The sequence below is a fragment of the Procambarus clarkii genome, chromosome 14 (genome assembly GCF_040958095.1).
Source record: "Procambarus clarkii isolate CNS0578487 chromosome 14, FALCON_Pclarkii_2.0, whole genome shotgun sequence".
Lineage (NCBI taxonomy): Eukaryota > Metazoa > Arthropoda > Malacostraca > Decapoda > Cambaridae > Procambarus > Procambarus clarkii.
Window position 1 is genome coordinate 37,421,152 of NC_091163.1, and position 24,151 is coordinate 37,445,302.

The 24,151-nt window shown below is 43.7% G+C and overlaps 1 protein-coding gene across 1 annotated transcript in view; it reads right to left on the minus strand.

Annotated features, from left to right (window-relative positions):
- Positions 1 to 24,151, minus strand: part of LOC123770532 (glutamyl aminopeptidase) — a 140,271-nt gene that overhangs the window by 58,823 nt on the left and 57,297 nt on the right. Inside the window, exons 10-14 of the mRNA XM_069324492.1 lie at positions 13,732 to 13,896; positions 13,347 to 13,480; positions 7,685 to 7,791; positions 5,002 to 5,123; positions 2,136 to 2,339 (exon numbers count right to left, since the gene is read on the minus strand). Coding sequence (XP_069180593.1) covers positions 2,136 to 2,339; positions 5,002 to 5,123; positions 7,685 to 7,791; positions 13,347 to 13,480; positions 13,732 to 13,896 — 732 coding nt within the window. The remainder of the gene's footprint in view (positions 1 to 2,135; positions 2,340 to 5,001; positions 5,124 to 7,684; positions 7,792 to 13,346; positions 13,481 to 13,731; positions 13,897 to 24,151) is intronic.

The window sequence follows — 24,151 nt, forward strand, 5'->3', positions numbered from 1 at the left end:
TTAGATATATACAAGAGTTGTTACATTCTTGTACAGCCACTAGTATGCGTAGCGTTCGGGCAGCATTTATGTCATATAAATTTGCATTATGTGATAATAGAGATCCTCGTAGTGCTAGTCAGTTAATGTAGACTGCACAAATAAAATAAAAATTTTTGGAGGTGAAAATTATTTTAGAATATATTATTATTTACTAGAACAGCTATCGAGCTGGGTAAAGGAATTCCAGTAAACTGTTGTATACTAAATAAAGTAAACCTATTACTAAATAATTATCCTTAATAAAGGAAAGTAAATGGTTGGACTTCTATTAGATCTACAGATATAGATATGTGAAATTTTATTCTCTATGGGTGGCTGATGCAACACTGCCACAATTCTAGGAGAAATTACATGATGTTCCACATCCTAATGCAATGAATTCTGTGATACTAAACTACGGATTAGTAGTGTTAGTTAATTATGACACTTAGTACAGGAAATACATCCCATTGTACTAAGGATTAGTAAATAAGTATTAAATGATTATGAAGCCTAATACAGGAAAGGCATCCTATTGTATTAGGGATGAGAATAACTGTTGGAAATTTCCAACACCAAGAGCATTTTGTTTAATTAGCATTGTTAACTATATCTTTCCATGCACCAAATACGATGTAGAACCTTCAAGTAGAAGAGCCATCTAAATGTTAAATCACGGGCTCAGCTTAACATTCAGCTTAATTATCAAACACCCGGATGTATTATCCGAGACACACAACTCTTCATCTGTCTCATAGAATTTTTAGCACACGGACATCCTTACAAAACTGCATGCTAAACCTAAGGTGACAGCACTGGCACTCCAAGACCATTATCGATATGCATGGAGTGAGTGTTGCTCAGTGACCAAACAACTATCAGGATGAACCAACTGTAAATGACCAAATCACAAAAAATTTAACTTCCCTCAGAGAAAGTTTTCAAGATCGTCAACCTGCCAAGCACACCTTGATAACTAGCAAATAACTCGCCAACTGACAACACCCCCACTACCACCAGGCAGAGGACCGAGTCACTCCTCATCCCGTAAAAGTGCCCACTTTGCTCTCTTGCCTGCCACTTCTACTGATACAAGGTTTATGCTCATACTTCTGTTCTGTCTTCCATATTATTTTACAGCCTTTCTTATATCTGACTTTATCTGACTAACGTTTCACAGACATGCAGATATAAGTGTGTGTCTTGTGCTACCTAGCATTTCTTTGAGAGGTTCTTGCCTCAGAGTGGACTGGACAAATGCTCTCCACTAAGCAATTGAAAAAGTACTCGTCTCCTGGGGATGTAAAGGGTGCTAGAGTGTGGTGAAAGTACCAAGGCCCACTAGTACTACAGGGTTAAGCATACATTATACTCGTCTCCTGGGATGTAAAGGGTGCTAGAATGTGGAGAAAGTACCTTATTCAAAACTGGAGAAAATTGCTGACCTGCAGAGCATGCAGAGATCCTTTACTACTAGAATCCACTCAATAAAACATCTAAATTATTGAGACCGATTAACCCCTGGGCTTTGTCCTATTATAACCGACATCCCCACAGTGTGCAATAAAAAAAAAGCAACGTTGAATGTAGTAAAACGCCAATTCCTGGGTGAGCCCTGGAGGCTCCCTGAAGCTGTGAAAACCATATTAACATAATCATTACACATGTCATGTAATTATAATGGAATTTTAAACAATGACAACTACCTTATTGGTGTAGTGATATTTGTGACGCTAACTGCATAGTAAGGTAATCGGGAAATGATACCAGGATTTGTTTGTGTAAAGGTAAACTCCACTACATCCATGTAGCTATTATTTCCATATTGGCATTATCATTGTAAAACCCAGACAATATTAGTTTAAATCAATGTATGATGATAATCACATTAGCCTGTGAATCAATGTATAGCAATAACCACAGTTTAAGGGTTAAGATAATGTATGCTCCAACAACTCGGAATGTTAAAGTGTTAAGGACTTACAAAGGCTCATGTGACTTAAAGGTGTGGAACTATAGGTGCAGTTTTGGGCCCTTCAGAAAACTACAGAAATTAGGAAGAAATTTATACATTTTCTGTACTTAGAAATTCTAAATAAAAAATGATACTTTACACAAAATGGCTGATAGACATCAGTCTCTGCTAGTAATCTCTCCATGGTAATGAGATGGTTAATAACTGAATCCCAAGGTACATAATCTGTCTCTGACGCAAGACCTCGACTGAAGTCGAGTGCTACAGAATAATCCACCAAGGCAGCATCAGCGAGAGCAAAGATGTCATTGTATAGACCGGCTCGTTCTGCAGTGCCCACAACCTGCAAAGAGCAGATATACTCAAACATATATTTAGGTATCATAAATATCAAATACTTTTTTTTTTAACAAATGAGTATAATGGTTCAAAACAATACTGTATATCAATGGTTCCCAAAGACTGTGGTGGAAGAGGATGACAAATGTGGCAGGAAGATTCAAGGACAATTTAAGACTGTTCTGAGCAACGATTTTCAGCTCTGACAAATATTGAAGACCCAAAAAAAAAAAAGGCTTGTGTGTGTTGATGAAACGAGGGTTTGTTTTATTTTATTTTATTTGCCTAATATAAATGAGATTACCCAACAAAAACAAGCTCACTCCTCTCCTTCGAGTTTGTATACTTACTTGAGGTTACACAAGTAGGAGGCTTCTCTATACAGGTAAATATATTTTGGGAATGAATCATGTTTTATGTTGCTGCATTTGTTTTATATTTTCTGCATGTCCCATTATCCTATTATAAGGTAATTTTAATCTTTGTTATGAATCAAGCACTAAAAGGAGTTTGTTTTGTAACTGAAAGTATTTATCAATAAATTTGGTGTGGCACGAGCAAACTTATATTCTGAAAGTAGGGCACAGAAAAGTTTGAGAATCACTGCTCTGTATGTGTTTTCACTTAGTAAATATTTAACATCAAAGTGAGGAATACATAGAGTGATCTGAATTTATGTACTGAAAAGTAAAAATGCAGAAAAGAGAAGCCTTTAGCAAAATACCTCTTAATCTATAAAGTACATTAGTTATTGGATTTGCTAGTACAAGATGCTCCTATTTTACATATTTTTATCATACAATTATTGAAATTGATTTTCATGTGGTTCTGCAGGAAAAACTGCATAATTTTTCTATATGTAAATACAATCTATATTTGGTTGAAGGTGGTCCAAATCATGCTTCATATCTGCTGGCAAATATGGTATGGTATCTATCAATATAAAGCAAAAGTAGACAATTTTAAATAATTCTAGAATACCTAAAACCTTTAAAATAATAACACATGTAGACAGCCAAGAGTTAGAACACAGTTTTGGGGAAATACTTGAAATGTAGTCAACATACAGGTACAAGATCTTGGCCAGGTCCAGCAGTGTGTTCACACCAGCTCTGGTTAATTATACTGTTGGCCTTAAACGAACTGAAATTTGGGAAATGAACCCTTAATGTAAACAAATGAATAAATGTCTCAAAACTAGCTTGAACTTTTTAATACCAAACCACCACAACTGGTAGGTGGGGAGGGGGGGGGTCAGAGCCCCAGCACTACCAAGTCAGTACTGTCACCAATGTGGTCACCTCCAGTTGTCCACTGTAGTGTTCCTGGGTCACCAACTAGGTCATGCAGGTCCACTGCTTCCAAGCCAAGTATCGGTGATCCTTGGAATTTGTCCTGTGGAGTCATTTGCTTGCTTATTGTTCCTATTTTGGTATTTTCTTCACAAGCATTTTTGTTTACTACTGTAGCTTATGTGAACTTGGCTAGTTTCGTGCCAGGAGCTGCAAGCATTCAGGGATACTTTCCTGAATGCTCCCCGGTGCTGCCCCTGTACTTGCTCTTTTATCCAACATCTTGTGTTTTTTCTTTCCAACCCTGCTGCTAATTTTTACCTTGTTTACCTAAGGGCCACTAACCCTAATGGTCTCGACGAGGACAGGAAGCCCGCGGCTTATCGAAGGTCCCCCCATTTGCTTTGATGATCTTTCACAGGACTAACAACACTCCAAACCAGACATCACTAGACAGATCTCATACAAACCTTTATAATACTGAACAAATTGGAGGATATTATTCTGGACAACTTCTTTAAAAGGTCAGATGCAACACAAACAAGGAGCTACAGTGTCAAGGTCAACAAGCCACAATGTAGGACAGAAAACAGGAGATGCTGTTTCACCCACAGGGTTATTAACCCATGGAACCACCAACCTTCAGGAGCCATAAATAGCAATTTGTTACTGTAATTCAAAATACAGTTGATCAAAATTATCAGGAAAAGGTGACAGAACCTTTGACAAAATGCCAAGCTTCATGTCCTCATCATGGCCAGTAGATAAGGGAAGAACACTTACTGACCCATTCGTGACAGCTCTTATTTCTTATTTATACCTGGACAAAATCACTTTTTATATATATAAAAAAATTATATATATATACACACACACACACATATATACATACATACATACATACACACACACTGTATTCAATGCCTGAAATAACCCAGCAATCCATGTCACTCAGTAATTTGTTTCCAAACCAGAATTTACTCTTGTCTTTATTGAATCTAACAACACTCCAAACCAGAGTGCAGTCCTCGTGGCACAGTGGTAAAACACTCGCCTGGCACTTTGCAAACGATTTGACCTGGGTTCGTATCCTGGTCTTGGAGGATTGACTGGGCACCAATCCTTAACTGTAGCCTCTGTTCACCTAGCAGTGAATGGGTACCTGGTTGCTAAACGATTTGGTGGGTCGTATTCCGGGGAAAATTAAGATTAAGAACCTGCCAGAAACGCTATGCGTACTAGTGGCTTTACAAGAGTGTAACAACTATTGTATATATCTAAACTTATCCAATTTATAATCTGATATGTGAAGTCCTTATATAAAGCTTGTAATGTTGTTGTTCTGGAAAGCAACAATATTTCTTTTGTACTCACCTTATCAAGACAAAGCTTTGCCAGCTCATTCCACATGTGAGTTTCATAGTTAACACGGTAGTAACCCTTCTGCTGCGTATTTACCTTCACCCAAAGTACTTCTGGATCTATTTTCAACTTCACTGAAATTTAAAATAGCTTTTAATAATCTGGTCATACAGCTGTGCTCTTCTCTTCCTTAAATAACATAAAACTGTACACACGAAAAATAAAAGGCTTTTAAGACAATACGTTGGACACATGGGGATGGCTGAGAATGACGGATGGGGAAGAGGAAGAGTGAAACCTGAACCTGAAAGGAGAGGGAGGGGGAAAAATTGTAGGGAAAAAACCCAGCATTGAATGTAATGAAACGCCATTTTTATAGGTGACCCGCGGAGGCTCCCTGGAGCTATATTAATGACTAATGACCTGGTCTCCCTATATTAGACCAGATCATTAGTCTATGGAGTTCGACCTACCGGGGACCACGAGCCAGAACCTGGCCTCCTCAGAGAGGTTGTAGGGAGCAATGGCCATGAAAAAAACCCTTGTGGTTGGTGGTTTTCCTTATCTGCCATCAATCAGGGTTAGGCACCAAGAAAGGCAGACATAACAAAACCCCACATGGTAAGAAAATTACAACTAAAAACTGAAAAGAGAGGCAGAACTCCCTCCAATCCCAAAGAAACGAGCAAACGTTTGCTTGTTTCTCCACTCCACTGCCGCACTGCTTGTCTGTGTAGCCTTTTCCTTCCCGTGCCGGCTACCCAGCACTCCAGTTCAGAAGCTAAGCATCAACTTCGCAAAAAAATGGCGACCGGAGGGAGGGAGGGTTGCTAGGGAGCCTCCGGGGCTCACCCAAAAAATGGCGTTTCATTACATTCAATGTTTTCTGTGGGGAGCCTTTTTAGCTCCATGGAGCTACATAACCAAAGAGAAGGGAAAAGAGGGACTTACTCAAAAGGCGGCCACCAAACACTCCCCAACGCAAAGTCGAGACAAAGGCACACAGCTACTTTCGAACCCACATGAGGCAGGCTCTAACTTTGAAGACGCATCCATAAGTCCACCAAGCCTTGACAGGGTTTTCCAAGGCCCATAGGCTGACTGCTACGGGAAGCCGGGGCAAGGTGTTGCTCACCAGTTTAAGACCCAAAGCTAACAAGGAGTAGATCAAAACACTGAAACCCTTGCGACATGTACAATCACGGGGGCCTAGCAGAGGGCCACCAAATTATTATAAGTGGAACGATAGCTACACCAGGCAGACCCCTACCAGGCACGAAAACATAAACAAAAGAAAACCCCCACAATAGTATAACGTCCCCAGAGGAAACAGGAACCAGCCGCCGCGTAGATAGGCAGGCTGCACAACATCTTGATGCCCCAACCAGCATGATACCACTCCCTACCCAAGACCAAACAAGGGCCACGAAACCCCAGCTGGCCCTAAGTGCGGGGGCAAATGCTGAGCATCAAAACCCATACGGAAATGGTTTCCCGAATGCACCAGGAAAGGGAATCCTAACACGCAAGGGCAGTACTCATAGTGCCTAGGGAAGGAAGCCCCTAAGTGCATGCAGCCCTGGCACTAATGAGGAACACTTGGCCACCACACACAAGAACACTACAGAGGTTGTCACGAAGGAAAAACACCGCCTTGGAAATCGAGACCAGAGAAGACGTCCGCCCTGTACCACATTAGGGAACGAACAGGAGTGCTGGGTAGCTGACACAGGGAGGTCTGGGGGCTTCACCCTCCCAGGGAGGGGAGGACTGTGCAGACAAGTGGCATGGCAGTGGAATGTGATGTTTGCTTGTTTCCTTAGGATTGGACGGAGTTCTGCCTTTCTTTTTGGTTTTAGTTGTAATTTTCTTACCATGTGGGGGGTTTGTTTTGTTATGCCTACCTTTCTGGGTGCCTATCCCCAGTCGATGGCAGATAAGGAAAACCCCAACCACAGGAGGGTTTTCCAGGATTATTGCTCCCTGCACCTCTCTGAGGGGGCCAAGTTCTGGCTCGTGGTCCCCGGTAGGTCGAACTCCATAGACTAATGCCCCAGTCTAATATATCACACATTAGCCCGATAGCTCCATGGAGTCGAAGGGGCTTCCCCACACAAAAGTCTATACAAACACTATACAGTATATGGTATAAAGAGTAACTATGCGACACCAAGAAGTGCATTGCTCCCATCTATAGTGTGCACCCCTCTACTGGATTGCCTGCCCTCCATCATTAATCAGACATTTGAACAAAGTGATGAGTCGTGCAAAAAGGCTCATCTCTAGTCTTGACCAAGTCTGGTGGAAATGGTCTGAATACCAGAGCCTTCAACACCGTTCTACCGATGGTGGATTCACTCCTAGGCTGACTCGCATCTGGAACTTGTTCACTCAACAGGTTGATACACGGGAGATCAGGTCAACTGATCACATTAAGAGTCTGGCATACAGTTGGCTATAGGCTCATCCTGTTCCTTATATGATTGTTACTTAGAATTTAATAAAGTTTATTTCTAATGATGAATATAATAACTCATGAAATATATGGGTCTCTAGGAGCAGGTTTCAACTGAACTGAGGTAGGATTACAGCTCTTGCTTGTAGTTTCACTAGGTACTTCTACTGATAGCCCTAATGAACCCTAGTTTTAGTTGAAAAAAAAATTGCACTTCAGTGGAGTACGATTTTAACTTACAGTTATCAGCTTCTCGGTAGAGCCACGCCTGCTGTGCCCTGACGTCTAAGGATGTGATGTAACTGATTGGGATGTCCCACTTGTAACCAAACTCGGACTCTGATGGGCTGTTAAGACATGTAAATAACATACATTCATATATATATATAAATATATGTTGTTGTAGGGGCCAAATGGGGCCTTCTTGCACCTAGCCACACCGAGATGGCTCCACACATGAGTCACATCACCCCCTAAGAATCTTGAGTTTACTACCAGGAGCAAAAACCTAGCCCCCCCCTTTTCACAGTGATGCAGGGAGCAGGGAATACTTACAATCACCTTCTCTCAAGAAACACACAGAAAGGCAGCAAAGCGAATCAAAATGGACAAATGCAAGGTTCAGAGAAAAAGAAATGAACCAGGCAAAAGACTGCAAATGATCAACCCAGTAGTTAGGTTGGTAGTTAGAAGAAATGTGGACTGAAGGGTAAGAGATCAAACCAAACTGAAAGCTTGGGTAAACATAACATGCCAAAATGCAAGACAAGTGAGGAAGAGACGGCCATCATCTCCCAAAAGAGAAAAGACAGCAACTTGGGCAAAGCTGCTGAAACTGCAGGCAACAAGGCTGTGATATCCAGCACCATAGCCAAAATCTCCAGGCTACCCCAGAAGTGGCCGGAAAACAGCCTAACCAACAACCCAGTAATGATAAACAGATGCCAAATGAACATGGACTCCCTGATCGCCACAGCCTGGGCTGCAGAAAGTAACAGCAACAGCAGGCAGTGCAGCCACACACCAACATCTCAAGGTAGGACTGGAGTAAATGAACAAGACTTCAGCAGCATCAAAGAGGCACCACTCAAGTAAACCTGAAGGACAGCCCCCCCCCCCCCCACCTCCTCACTTGCTACTCAACCACTAAGATACGGTATAAGCTGTACCAAACCCACAAAGAAACAGTGGATTGTCTGCAAGACAAGAAGAAACAGGAATCTTGTGATGCAACAACATGGTCAAAGCTGACCCGAACACAAAAGAGGTCGGTTCCATGAGGAGAAGTGAAATTCTGAACTCACAGGAATAACCAAAAATAAAGACTAACCGATGCCAAGGAGGCGCAATGCGGGATTACAGACTCCTCCTGAAATATAACACATCCAAGGATACTAATAGTACACTGAAGTAAACTTTGGGAGGAACAGCCAAGGAATTAAGCTCAAACATTGACAGAGGATAAGGAATATCTCCACCTGAACTTTAAAAACTCTCAGAGGGAACCCCGATATCAGTGTAGGTTGAAGGGAACCTGTGGGCTCCTCCCCATCCCTGGAAGCCAAAAATGAAGACCCTAAGACAGAGCCCAGTTCTATGTCTGGCACCTGAACAGATAGGAAGAATCGACTTGAGAATGGTCCAATCGACTTGAAAATAGTCCTGGACGGACTGAAACGTCGTCGACCCTTCGCTTTCTAATGTGTGGTTTGGTCAACAGATAGGAAGACATCCCCAAACTCTTAAAACAATCGAAGTCAAATACTGTACCACCATCAGAAAAAGACACAGCTGTGTATCTCTGGTGGGAAGTAATGACTCAACTGTCTCCAGCATCAATATGAAAGGGAGAATCTCTGGAGACGGCCAAGCTACATTCACAGCTAATTGTAGCCTGGACTCCAAAATCCCCTGACGTGCCAGAGCCCAGAGCAAGGGGAGGGGGTACACAGAGTCCGATGAGCCATGTGAGATGAACAGGGGAAGGAGAAGAAGCATCAAACAAAGCATCAGTAGAAACACCATCTGCTCCAATTTTAAATCTAATTAACATTACATTACATCATATTAAGCCTAGAAGGGCTCATTCTGGGGCAACCACATGAACACCGAGCCACAAAATAAAAAAATGAGCAAATGAACCTAAAGTGATTGCTACTTGTGGAGCCATATCATAACAAAAATTAAATATACAAAACCAAAAGATGGAGGATTTAGCTAAAAATAGAAACCTAAAGGAATCCAGATGTTACAAGCCTCAGGGTAGATGATAATACCCAGCTAACTGGTGGCAGTTGGAGATACAGTAGTACAAATGACCATCACTTTTAGCAAAACTGATGGACATCCCTCAAACTCAGAAGCAGTGTGGGCAGGCTCAGTGGGTCAATCCATGATGAGCCACACCAAAGACTAGTGGGGCTTGCCAAGGCCTGAAGGTAAGGACCAAGCAAGACACCCAGGCACTAGGCACGCTCGAAGGAACAACTGACACTGAACACAGCCGTGAGGATAAACTCAACCATAAAGGACTTAAGTCGTGCGTTATTTAAACAAACATGTGAACTTTAATGCATCCTTCATTAATAAACCCCCAAATGCCCCCAACCTCAGAGCCTCGCAGAGGAGTCAATGACCGTCACACTACTCTGGGTGAGGCACCTACACAATAGGCCAGCCACTATGGGACAAACTCTGGAACTCACCAGGGAAGGGGAAACACTGAATTAGTACCTAAGTAAGGGGCTGTCGTGGGTACATGCAGCTTGAGGAGAACAGTTACCAAAGTCCACACAACAAGTGAAGCTTGGAAACACATGCATGTGAAGCCAACACTAAAATATTGAAATGATACACAAACAAATGGGCCCCCCACAGGAAAGACTTCAAAGATGGCCAACATTTATTTAGTAAATAGTTGGAAGCCAAAAGACTGGTAACTCAAGGAGCAGTCCTAACAGTTGTACTGTACATCAGGCGAAGGACTGAGGATTGTTGATATGGGGAGCCGGCAGCTCCCGGTGGTGACGTCGCCTGGCAGGATCCAGCTGTAACTGTGATTGGGTTGAACCTAATTGATCATTTGTGGAGTCTTTTTGCTGCTTTGGTTCTTTTTCTATGTGTACCTTGCAGTTGTCTATATTTCTATGCTTCCTTTCAGTGTTTCTTCAATGAAGGTCATCATCAATAGCTCTTGTTCCCTACACCTCTGTGAGAGAAGGGGGGGGGGCCAGGTTTTGGTCTCTGCCCTGGAAACACAAACTGAAACTGTCTCTATTTTCCGCTTGTTACAACTTGTAATAAAGTTGTTACATTTTGGCTTAACGTGTTTATGACGTATTAGAACATTGTTACAACTTGCTATATTGGTTGTTATAACTGGTTAGGAGGTGTTAAAACTTGTTCGAATGTTGTACCAACGTCGTAGTTTCGCTGTGTGTTTGGCGTGTGGTCCAATTAAGGCAATTAAGGGCTCTTAGGGCTGATGTGGCTTATAGTGTGGAGCTATCTCAGTGCCGCTAGCTACAGAGAACCCCTGAGGCCCATCCAGTAAGAGGCATATTATTACATTTAATGGCGATTTGTTTTTATAAGAAATTGGCTTTCATGACCATATGCAAATAATTATTTCTGGGAAACATCATAAACACCTCTGAATGATACCCGATCAACCAGGCAATGATTCATACAGTAGGCTGCAAGCAGCAGCATCTGACAGCCTGGTTGACCAGACCACTAACACGGAGGCCTGGTCAGAGACTGGGTCTCAAGAACATTAATCCTCAAAACTACCTGAAGGTAACCTCAAGGTAAGAAACCCACCTTATCAACACTAACATACAACAAGCATAAATTAACCTAAATAACAATGGTGTTGTATTCTAAAGATATGATACATTGACCTTATCAACACTAACATACAACAAGCATAAATTAACCTAAATAACAAGGGTGTTGTATTCTAAAGATATGATACATTGACCTTATCAACACTAACATACAACAAGCATAAATTAACCTAAATAACAAGGGTGTTGTATTCTAAAGATATGATACATTGACCTTATCAACACTAACATACAACAAGCATAAACTAACCTAAATAACAAGGATGTTGTATTCTAAAGATATGATACATTGACCTTATCAACACTAACATACAACAAGCATAAACTAACCTAAATAACAAGGGTGTTGTATTCTAAAGATATGATACATTGACCTTATCAACACTAACATACAACAAGCATAAACTAACCTAAATAACAAGGATGTTGTATTCTAAAGATATGATACATTGACCTTATCAACACTAACATACAACAAGCATAAATTAACCTAAATAACAAGGGTGTTGTATTCTAAAGATATGATACATTGACCTTATCAACACTAACATACAACAAGCATAAACTAACCTAAATAACAAGGGTGTTGTATTCTAAAGATATGATACATTGACCTTATCAACACTAACATACAACAAGCATAAACTAACCTAAATAACAAGGATGTTGTATTCTAAAGATATGATACATTGACCTTATCAACACTAACATACAACAAGCATAAATTAACCTAAATAACAAGGGTGTTGTATTCTAAAGATATGATACATTGACCTTATCAACACTAACATACAACAAGCATAAACTAACCTAAATAACAAGGGTGTTGTATTCTAAAGATATGATACATTGACCTTATCAACACTAACATACAACAAGCATAAATTAACCTAAATAACAAGGGTGTTGTATTCTAAAGATATGATACATTGACCTTATCAACACTAACATACAACAAGCATAAATTAACCTAAATAACAAGGGTGTTGTATTCTAAAGATATGATACATTGACCTTATCAACACTAACATACAACAAGCATAAATTAACCTAAATAACAAGGGTGTTGTATTCTAAAGATATGATACATTGACCTTATCAACACTAACATACAACAAGCATAAATTAACCTAAATAACAAGGGTGTTGTATTCTAAAGATATGATACATTGACCTTATCAACACTAACATACAACAAGCATAAATTAACCTAAATAACAAGGATGTTGTATTCTAAAGATATGATACATTGACCTTATCAACACTAACATACAACAAGCATAAATTAACCTAAATAACAAGGGTGTTGTATTCTAAAGATATGATACATTGACCTTATCAACACTAACATACAACAAGCATAAATTAACCTAAATAACAAGGATGTTGTATTCTAAAGATATGATACATTGACCTTATCAACACTAACATACAACAAGCATAAATTAACCTAAATAACAAGGGTGTTGTATTCTAAAGATATGATACATTGTGCAGTGTAATAAAACACAAATTTCTCAATGGCACCTCAGTAGTAGCAAGGATTTCTTGAGGTTATCTTCAGATGATTTCGGGGCTTTAGTGTCCCTGCGGCCCGGTCCTCGACCAGGCCTCCACCCCCAGGAAGCAGCCCGTGACAGCTGACTAACTCCCAGGTACCTATTTTACTGCTAGGTAACAGGGGCATAGGGTGAAAGAAACTCTGCCCATTATTTCTCGCCGGCACCCGGGATCGAACCCGGGACCACAGGATCACATGTCCAGTGTGCTGTCCGCTCAGCCGACCGGCTCCCACGTTTATGGCATCCGGTTAATACACCGGATGGAGTTTATGGCACTCATACAAGAGAGCTGTCCCCCAAATATCGGCCTCTGAGACTACACACTCTGAGAGCCTGGACCAATATCTGGCCTTCTCAAACAGGTAAGGGAAGCACTCGGGGATCAAAGTGAGCAGTTCAGAAAGAACTGTACAAAAACGACCAATATATATCAAACCACCAAACACATTTCTCTACTGGAATGCCTATTGAATTTCTTGAACATCGCCTTACTCATATTGTGCTGCAGGGTCTTGGAGGAATCTTTTCTGTGTGAGGGTGACCTCTTCACATGATGTGCGGACCACATTCACTACAGGGTATCCCATCTGCCGCGTCCACGTGTCCATTATTTCTCCTACGTCATTCTACAGGCGAAAATAATTAAAAAAAAAAATTTACACTTGTTTTCTGGAAATAATATCCATTAGATATGAAATGCAAATAATATATAGTTCATGTATATATATTGTACATAATATTGTTTAAAAAACATTAACCCTTTGAAAACAGTTTCAAGACAAGTATAAAAAATAGAGTAGTGTTCATTTAACAGATTGTGATTTTAATAGAACACTTGACAAAGCTGACAAAAATGGCAATAGTAAAAAGGTCAAACCTTGCAGTTATGAGGAACACAACCCGTCCAGGCACAAGTGAGCTCCTTCCACAGATCTTGTGTTACTGCATTCCCATAACAATATTTCTTGAGGAACGAGTTAATACCTTTTTGGAAGGCCGGCTCTCCCATGAAATTCTCCAGCATCCTCAGCACTGAGGAACCCTGAGGCAATTATAATGGAACTGTACAAGTATTGTAATTAAAGGCAAACCAGCCGTCAAGTTCTATACCATCCTCACGCCCTGGACAATTATCTCTATACCATCCTCACGCCCTGGACTATTAGCTCTATACCATCCTCACACCCTGGACAATTATCTCTATACCATCCTCACGCCCTGGACTATTAGCTCTATACCATCCTCACACCCTGGACTATTAGCTCTATACCATCCTCACACCCTGGACAATTAGCTCTATACCATCCTCACGCCCTGGACTATTAGCTCTATACCATCCTCACACCCTGGACAATTAGCTCTATACCATCCTCACGCCCTGGACTATTAGCTCTATACCATCCTCACACCCTGGACAATTAGTTCTATACCATCCTCACGCCCTGGACTATTAGCTCTATACCATCCTCACACCCTGGACAATTAGTTCTATACCATCCTCACGCCCTGGACTATTAGCTCTATACCATCCTCACACCCTGGACAATTAGCTCTATACCATCCTCACGCCCTGGACTATTAGCTCTATACCATCCTCACACCCTGGACAATTAGTTCTATACCATCCTCACGCCCTGGACTATTAGCTCTATACCATCCTCACACCCTGGACAATTAGTTCTATACCATCCTCACGCCCTGGACTATTAGCTCTATACCATCCTCACACCCTGGACAATTAGCTCTATACCATCCTCACGCCCTGGACTATTAGCTCTATACCATCCTCACACCCTGGACAATTAGTTCTATACCATCCTCACGCCCTGGACTATTAGCTCTATACCATCCTCACACCCTGGACAATTAGTTCTATACCATCCTCACGCCCTGGACTATTAGCTCTATACCATCCTCACACCCTGGACAATTAGCTCTATACCATCCTCACGCCCTGGACTATTAGCTCTATACCATCCTCACACCCTGGACAATTAGCTCTATACCATCCTCACACCCTGGACAATTAGCTCTATACCATCCTCACACCCTGGACTATTAGCTCTATACCATCCTCACGCCCTGGACTATTAGCTCTATACCATCCTCACGCCCTGGACTATTAGCTCTATACCATCCTCACGCCCTGGACTATTAGCTCTATACCATCCTCACACCCTGGACTATTAGCTCTATACCATCCTCACACCCTGGACAATTAGCTCTATACCATCCTCACACCCTGGACTATTAGCTCTATACCATCCTCACACCCTGGACAATTAGCTCTATACCATCCTCACACCCTGGACTATTAGCTCTATACCATCCTCACGCCCTGGACTATTAGCTCTATACCATCCTCACGCCCTGGACTATTAGCTCTATACCATCCTCACACCCTGGACAATTAGCTCTATACCATCCTCACACCCTGGACTATTAGCTCTATACCATCCTCACACCCTGGACAATTAGCTCTATACCATCCTCACACCCTGGACAATTAGCTCTATACCATCCTCACACCCTGGACAATTAGCTCTATACCATCCTCACACCCTGGACTATTAGCTCTATACCATCCTCACACCCTGGACAATTAGCTCTATACCATCCTCACACCCTGGACAATTAGCTCTATACCATCCTCACGCCCTGGACAATTAGCTCTATACCATCCTCACGCCCTGGACAATTAGCTCTATACCATCCTCACGCCCTGGACTATTAGCTCTATACCATCCTCACGCCCTGGACAATTAGCTCTATACCATCCTCACACCCTGGACAATTAGCTCTATACCATCCTCACACCCTGGACAATTAGCTCTATACCATCCTCACACCCTGGACAATTAGCTCTATACCATCCTCACGCCCTGGACAATTAGCTCTATACCATCCTCACGCCCTGGACAATTAGCTCTATACCATCCTCACGCCCTGGACAATTAGCTCTATACCATCCTCACGCCCTGGACAATTAGCTCTATACCATCCTCACGCCCTGGACTATTAGCTCTATACCTGAAGAAAAGGTATAGAAAAACCTGAAGAGGAAGTTGGCTGGTTGCAACAACCAAGGCACCTGGTGGACGAACCCAGCAATCGCATGAGTAGCGGAAGGGACGGCCTTGAAGGAACCAGAACAGATGCCAAAGGCAAACCCGACCCAGCGAGTAAACCAGCACGGTGAAGTTCAAACTCCCGCACAGCTGCTTGAGCAACCACCGAGTGACCCAGGACCTCCTCAGGAACAGCCGAAGGCGGGATTGCATGGGCAAACAATGACGCAGGAGGGAGAGAAAAGAATGCTGGGATGCTGTCCGGGATTCACAGGCAAGACGGAGCCAAGTCCGACCCTGAGACAGAACTAAATGGGACTTCCTCCAGTTCACCAGGAACCCAAACTCAGCGAGCCAGGAAAGACCCAAACTCCTGGTGAACAGACAAGCGGACTGGCTGGGAGCCCACACCAACCAGTCATCGAGGTAGGCCAAAACCCTAACACCTAGCAGACAAAGATGAGCCACCATGACCCGGGTAAGATGTGTGAAAATGCGAGGTGCCAGATTCAGCCCAAGGGGAAGGCAATGAAAGTGGTAAGCCTGCCACCCTACCACAATACCTGACCAGTCCCTGAACCCCGGATGAATGGAAATGTGCCAATAAGCGTCCCGGAAATCCACACACACCAACCACGACCCCGGTTCCAAAAGAAGCCGGACCTAGGACAGAGTGGTCATCCAAAAGGAGGAGCAAGGAATCCAGCGGTTCAGACAGGACAATTCCAGAATGAATCGAAGATTCGCATAGTCCCGTTACGGCACTGGAAACAAGCGAGAAACCCACTTGAGGGATGAAATCGTCTCGAACACGTCCAATCGCACCCACTCCAGGATGACCTGATGGAGCAAGGGGGAAGAAACCTGCCCCAATCCTCCGAGAGGAGGAGCCTCCCTATGCCACCACATGCTGGAAGACATGACCTGAAATGCCCACGAATCGTGAGACCAAGCATGGGCAAACAGAGCCAGCCCCCCCCTCCCCCATCACCCTGTCAATGGGGCAACCTGCGAAGGGGTCGGCGCCCCTTCCAAGAAGCCGACTTACAAGCAGGGCGAGCACCACACAGACTAGACAAAGACAGCTCCAGATGAGGCTTCGGCACAGAAGCTAGCACCAAGGACCCACCTCGACCTGCAGAGACCTGAACCCTGGCACGATCTTTCTGGCAAGCACGAGAATGCCTACCCCGGATCACCACCAAATCAGAAAGAGGATTGTAACTAGTAGAAGTCGCCTGCAAAAACTGAGAAACAACCAAGTCTGCCAATACAGTAATAACGTACAGAGAAGAGAAGAAAACTTAAGAGCCAGGGCCCAAGCCGAATCAATAGAGAGTGAGGACAGCCTGCCGACACACAAGTCAAGAAGCAGAAAAACAGACACCCCACCTACTGGATAGGCGCATACAGTTTCAGCAATGCCACCCTAGCAGCCAAAGCCAATGGCCCAGACGTTGGCCCTGCACTCAGTGCCTTCACATCCTTCACAAGCCAGTCTGAGGACAGCTCAAGGAGGGAAAAGAAGCGCAGGACCAAGCCCAAAGACTGAGCCACCAAGGCAGCAGAAAGGAAAGGAACTTGGGCGTGCAACTGAAGCAAGCCAATCTCACGAGGAAGCATAGGGGTGTAAAGGCATGCACTGAGGTGCTCAAAAGCCCCCCTCCCCCAGGTAAACCTGTAATACCGCAGTATGCTCCCAGCATGCGGGAGCCACCCGAGTCTCATCCCCAACTAAACCCCACCCCAATTCCAAAACCCTCAGACGTTTCAGAGCAGGCAGCAGGGTTGAGGAAGGGGGGTGGGGGGTAGAGCAGGGCGAACCACACCAACAGGGACAGGACTTACGAGCTCGAACTGAACCAAGGTCGAAGTGACCAAACGCCCCCAAGTCCGGGTCTGTAAAACCAAAACAGGTGTTTTGGTTTTACAAGATGTTTCTGTAGTGAGGCATCACAATGTCATTGAAAAGATTAATGCAATGCCCTACTACAGCTTTCTTTGTGTGAGTCGTTTAAATAAAAGTTTGCATTTCTTCCCACATCTGACACCACTTTGTGTCAGATGTGGAGGATATTCGCTGCTGCCTCATCCTCCTCCACTGGAGAAACATCCTCAGCTGTGTCTTCTTGCTGTTTCTTTTGAAGGGCTTGGAGTTCTTCGGTGGTCAGTTCTTTGTTGTGTTCTTCCACCAACTCCTCCACATCATCACCATCCAATTCCAAGCCCATTTGCCGACCCAGAGTAACAATTTCCTCAACAATAGGCACACCATTTACAGGCTCAAACCCCTCAAAGTCTAGTTCTGTCACATTCAGGTCACAATTTTCTCTAGTCAGAGATCAGGGTTCTTTGAGTCACTTCTTGCCAGGCTTTGTCAATGAGTTTTAAAGCACTACACATGTTAAAATTGTGTTTCCAGAACTCTTTGAGGGTGAGTTTTATGGCTTCAGTCACTTCAAAACACTTCCGGAAAAGTGCCCTTTCATAAAATTTCTTAAAATTCGCTATGATTTTCTGGTCCATAGGGTGAATTAGAGGAGTGGTGTTAGGAGGAAGGAACTTTACTGTGAGAAATTTACTATATCTATGCAAAAAATCATCTTCCAAACCTGGAGTATGAGCAGGAGCTTTGTCGAGGAGAAGCAGGGCCTTGAGTGGCAAATGTTTCTCCTGAGATATTTTTCTATGGCAGGGCACACCACTTCATTCACCCACTCCAAAAAAAAAATCCTAGTCACCCATGCCTTATTATTAGCCCTCTACATCACACACATTTGGTTTTTCTGCACTTTATACTGTTTGAAAACTCTTGGATTTTCAGAATGATACACAAGCAAGGGTTTAATTTTCAAATCGCCACTCGCATTTGAACACAGCACAAGCGTAAACCTATCTTTCATAGGCTTGTGTCTGGGCAATGCTTTTTCCTCCTTGGTAATGTATGTCCTCTTAGGCAATCTTTTCCAGAACCGTCCTGTCTCGTCACAAACATTTGTTGCGGTAGGTATCCCTCAGCCTCTACAAACTTTAAATTTTTCAATAAATCTGTCAGCCGCTGGTTTGTCTGAGCTGGCTGCATCCCCATGCCTCACAACACTATGAATACCACTTCTTTTTCTAAATTTTTCAAACCATCCCCTGCTTGCCTTAAAGTCTATCATATCTGCACTCTTTCCAGGGGTTTTCTTTACAAGGTCTTCGTGCAATACCCTGGCTTTCTCACAAATCATGGCCTCTGAAACACTATCATCCTTTAACTCCTTGTTGTGTATCCAAATTAATAACTTTTCCACATCCTCAAGTATCTGTGGTCTTTGTTTCGTGATTGTTCTTACGCCTTTTGCCTCTTTAGCACTCATAATGTCCTTTTTCTTGGAAAGTATAGTGCATATCGTTGACATGGATTTGTTGTACTGTCTACAAAGTTCAACAACACATGCACCATTTTCATGCTTCCGAATAATCTCTTGTTTTTCCTCTATTGTCATCCTCACATGAGATTTCTTGCCTTGATCCTTACCACTGGCTTTCTTGGGACCCATGGGTGAGATATATAACAATAACTTTTATGGTCAAATGGCCAAAAATCCAACAAAACACTGTAAATCCTGGTGAAGAATTCAGATGGGATAGTCACTGGGCGCGAGGCACTGGTAAACTGAGGGGCGATCGCCGTGCCACCACGCGCTAGGTCGGCCTGTACGCACATCAACACCCTCGTATTCCGAGGCAACACTCGTGTTCCGATGTAAATTTTCCAAGCAAATCCTGCTCATAATCTGAAAAACTCGTAAACAGGGATGCTCGTAATCTGAGGTACCACTGTATACATGTATAAATTAAAATAAAAATAATGAAAGAAAAGGAAAAGAGAAGCAACTGACCGGCGAGCAGAGAGCACCGCATCAGCCAGACAAGTGCTGTCTGTGTTTGTTAGTGTTTGTTAGTGCTGGGAAGACGGGACACCACGAGCGTAGCTCTCATCCTGTAACTACACTTAGGTAATTATTAATTACAAAGAAGGCACCGAGAGAGCACAAAAGCCACATCAAAAGGCCCACCTCGACAATAAAAACAAAGGCCCCGGCACGACCACAACACGTGCCAAGACCAAAAAGGGCAGCCTGCAAGCAAGGAAGACCCCGGAACCCCAGAAAGCAGAACCGGGTCACACACAGGTAACCAAAAGCCTCCTGAACCACTGGAACGAAACCAAAGAGCCCAAAGGAACCTGAAATTGAACTCGGGGGAGCGCAAACCACCACATTTGCCGGCGGAAGTACACCACAGAAAGGACAAAGCACAGCACCCAGACAGAACCCCCAGTGAAACGGCCAAAACGGACCAAAAACCAAGGGACACAAGGTGTGGGAGCAAGCATAAACAGACAGGGGTCACTGAGCCCAAACCCCAGGGCCCAGACCCAAACAGATAGAAAAATGCAAAAACCGGTGTAAAAACCAACATCCAAGCGTTCCCAGAGGAACAGAAGAAAGGCAAAACACCCCAGAAAAAGCAAAGAAATGGCAACAGGAGGATAAAGCCCCTGAAGAAGGTGAAAAACACCCCCAAAACATGAGCTAGCACACCCAGGCACAGGTAAACAAACCGCAGTGCCGCCCCGGTGCCCAGGCGGGGAAGCTACCCGCAGAAAGAAAAGTGCCACCAGAACAAAGGAGCTGCGACCGACGCAATAGATCCAAAAACACGCCACCAAATGTGGGAAATAAGCATACGAGAGGGACAAAAAACCCCGCCCAGAAGCAGAAAACCCAGGCAGGGGCAAACAGCCCCAGAACTATAAGCGGGCATCCCCCACAGCCCCAGGAACCCGCAACAGAAGCCCCGGGGGGTGGGAGTCGTCCTCCATGCCCTCTACCCTTAAAGAAAAGTTAGAGCCCAGGGGAAAAGGCAGCAAGAAAGGGCTGCTGGTAAGACCCAGAAGCCTCGGCAGGAGGAACAGGCTCGATAACCTCCATCCCCAACCCAAACGAGGCAGCACCCGATGCCGCCCGAGTCTTTGAACCAACTAAACCCCGCCCCTACCCCGAAACCCGCAGACAGTCAGGAGCCAGGAACAGGGAGGGGAAAGGGGTAAACAACACCTAACCAAAATGGGGTGGCCCCGGGGCATCTGGGTGGGAAACCAACCTAGCGCATTGCAGCGCTAAACCAAGCATGCAACGCTGATGCCGCCTGTACTCTGAACAGTAAAGACATCAGGAGAGTACTGGAGAACAAGCAGAGAACAACTCGCAAGACTCCGGGTCAAGTTGTCAGTGACCCAACAAGCAGCATGACGAAGGTAAAAAGAGGCACCTATCACTCTGAGACAAGGGCACAGTAACCAATGAACCCGCACAAGACGGATTGGAACCCGGAAGACATATCCACCGGTCCACCGAGCCCCGACAGGGTTTTCCAGGGCCGTAGGGTGACAACTACGGGAAGCCCAGGCAAGGTGTCGCTAACCGGTTAACACCTAAAGCTAACAAGGGATAGATGCTAACACTGAAAACCCTTGCGACGTATACAATCACAGGGGTCTAGCAAAGGGCCCTAAAATAATACCAGTGGGACTATAGCCACACTAGGTAGACCCCCCACCAAGCAAATGAAAATAAAATGAAAAGAAAAACCCCACAAATGTACACCGCTCCCAGAGGCAACAGAAACCGGTTTCCACGTACGTAGCAGATCGCGCAACACCTTGACGCCCCAACCAGCACAATACCAGTCCCTACCCAAGTCCAAACAAGAGCCCCAAGCCCCACCTGGCTCCAAGGGCGAAGCTAATGCCTGAACGCTCCAGAGAAGATAACCCTGGTAGTAGTACTCGCAGGGCGCTTAAGGAAAGAAGCCTCTAAGCTCATGCAAACCCGGTACTGATGAGGAACACCTGGCCACCACACAACACAAAAACACGGCAGTGAGCACCACAAAGGCAAACACCGCCTAGGAAACTGAGGCCAGAGAAGCGTCTGTCTTGGTTGACATTAGCTTACGAACTGGAGTGCTATGCAGCCGGCGCGGTGAGGTCCGGGGCCCCCCTACCCCTCTCAGGGAGGGAAAGGCTGCGCGGACAAGCGGCGTGACAGTAGTGTTATGTTTGCTTGTTTGCTTGTTTCCTTGGGATTGAAGGGAGTTCTACCTTTCTGTTTGGTTTTTGTTGCTAGTTTCTTACCATGTGGGGTTTGTTTTGTTATGCCTACCTTTCTGGGTGTCTAATCCCAGTTGATGGCAGATAAGGAAAAACCCCAACCACAGGGGGTTTTCCAGGGCCATTGCTCCCTGAAACCTCTCTGAAGGGGCCAAGTTCTGGCGCTGGTCCCTGGTAGGTCTGAACTCCATAGCTAATGTCCAGGTCTAATATAAAATGCATTAGCCCAATAAGCTCCAGGGAGCCATAGGGGCTTCTCTCAGTAAAATTACCTTCAAAGTAAATTTTATACCTAATTCACACAAATCTTCTGTACTAAAGTATGTGCAAGTTATTACTTACCTTTACTGATGACTTTTGTTGGCGTATGGAAGAGGGTGAGGAGAGGGGGAGGAGGAGAGATATTAGTGTTTGGAATGGAAGTCCCCTTCCAACTCTTTAAATTCGTCAATTAATCCTTCAGCCGCTGGTTTGTCTGAGCTGGCAGCCTCCCCGTGCCTCACTATACAATGAATACCATTTCTTTTTCTAAATTTCTCAAACCATCCCTGCTTGCCTTAACCACCGTGCTGCGCTGAGTTTATTGTGAAATTCCCCCGGTGCGCATGAAATAAAGTGTTCCCAAATTTTTATTTTTTTTTCGTAAAATGATAAATTCCCTTCCCTGAACATGTCTATGTAAAAATAAATACTAAATTCCACTTACTTTGGCTGTGGGGACGTGGACAAGGTGCGCTGTGATGTCATCAGGGCCTGGTCGCCCGTGCGTGACTCGCCCAGACACGGTCACACAGGCCATTCAAGCACCGAGTGTTGCCACAAATATATTTTCAACTATTTGTTTTATGTATTTCCAATGCGGTTTTGTTTGTTTTTTATCGTATATGATGCATATTTGTGTCCTTTACAATATGTATACAGTATAATGTTCATAATGTTCCATGGAACTGTGATACATGTGTTAGTAATGTGTCCACAATAAATGTTTATTGTCGCAATATTACCTGTTAAAAATTCACTAAAATTACAGTATGTACAGTTTCACACACTATTTACACAGTAACACACTGTATTACACACTCAGTACTTCGCAAGTGAGTAATAATGAAGTAGTCCATGGTGCACAGCGTGACTTCGCTCTCAGTGCACCAGGTACAGATAAATTTTTGCTTCCTGTTTCTTCCTTCTGTGTGCTTGCAAATAATGAACTCACGTACACCCTTGGCTTTAGTACTTGTAGGTTGTATATAGCCAAGCTTGTAAAGCATAAGGTAGTTATGAAAAGATTATAGGAAAAGATCAATTTGTAAGGTAGTCTTGAAAAGATCGCTTATGGTCCTACACAGGAAGAGATTCAGCTTGTCTCAAAAAGTGTCCGTCAGTGAAGAAGAGATTCAGGTATTCTTGAAAATAGCTATGAAAAACACCACCATGGAAGTCGCTAACACTGTTCATCTATGCTACTTGTATCAGATGCATCATCACTGAATGCAGAAAATGATTCATCTATGTATCATCCAAATAAATTGGAGATAGCATAGGATTGCAAGGGTGACGCTCAGAGCTACAACTGGATACGCTCGCTGAATCATCCTCATAGGTGCTGTATCACTTGCATCTGACCTTTGTGTTAGGTCCTTATTGCACCTAGCTTCACCAATATTATGACCCTTATGTTCTTCAAACAATAAGGTTTGAATTTCACTGACAGAGCGTTATCTTTCAACACCGCGTAGGACAGGTGTCTGGGAGCCAGAGGCGCGTGCGCCACCCATGGTTGCTCATTCAGTACTAACCCAGCCAGCAGCCCTAGGGCATTCTGGAATTTTTTTCAAAAGATGGCTACCTTTCACTGGAAGTCCTAAGAGTCCATTTCGTACACAACCAACCTCGTACACATTTAGAATTGGTACCGAAAAATCAAAAAGAGTTCTCTGTTGGCGCAGTTTCCTGCCGACCGAGAATACTCGGTTGGCGCAGTTAAGTGGTTAAATTTTTTCGTATCTGCATAACTTGTTCCAGGGGATTTTCTTTAAAAGGTCTTCATGCAATAGCCTTGCTTACTC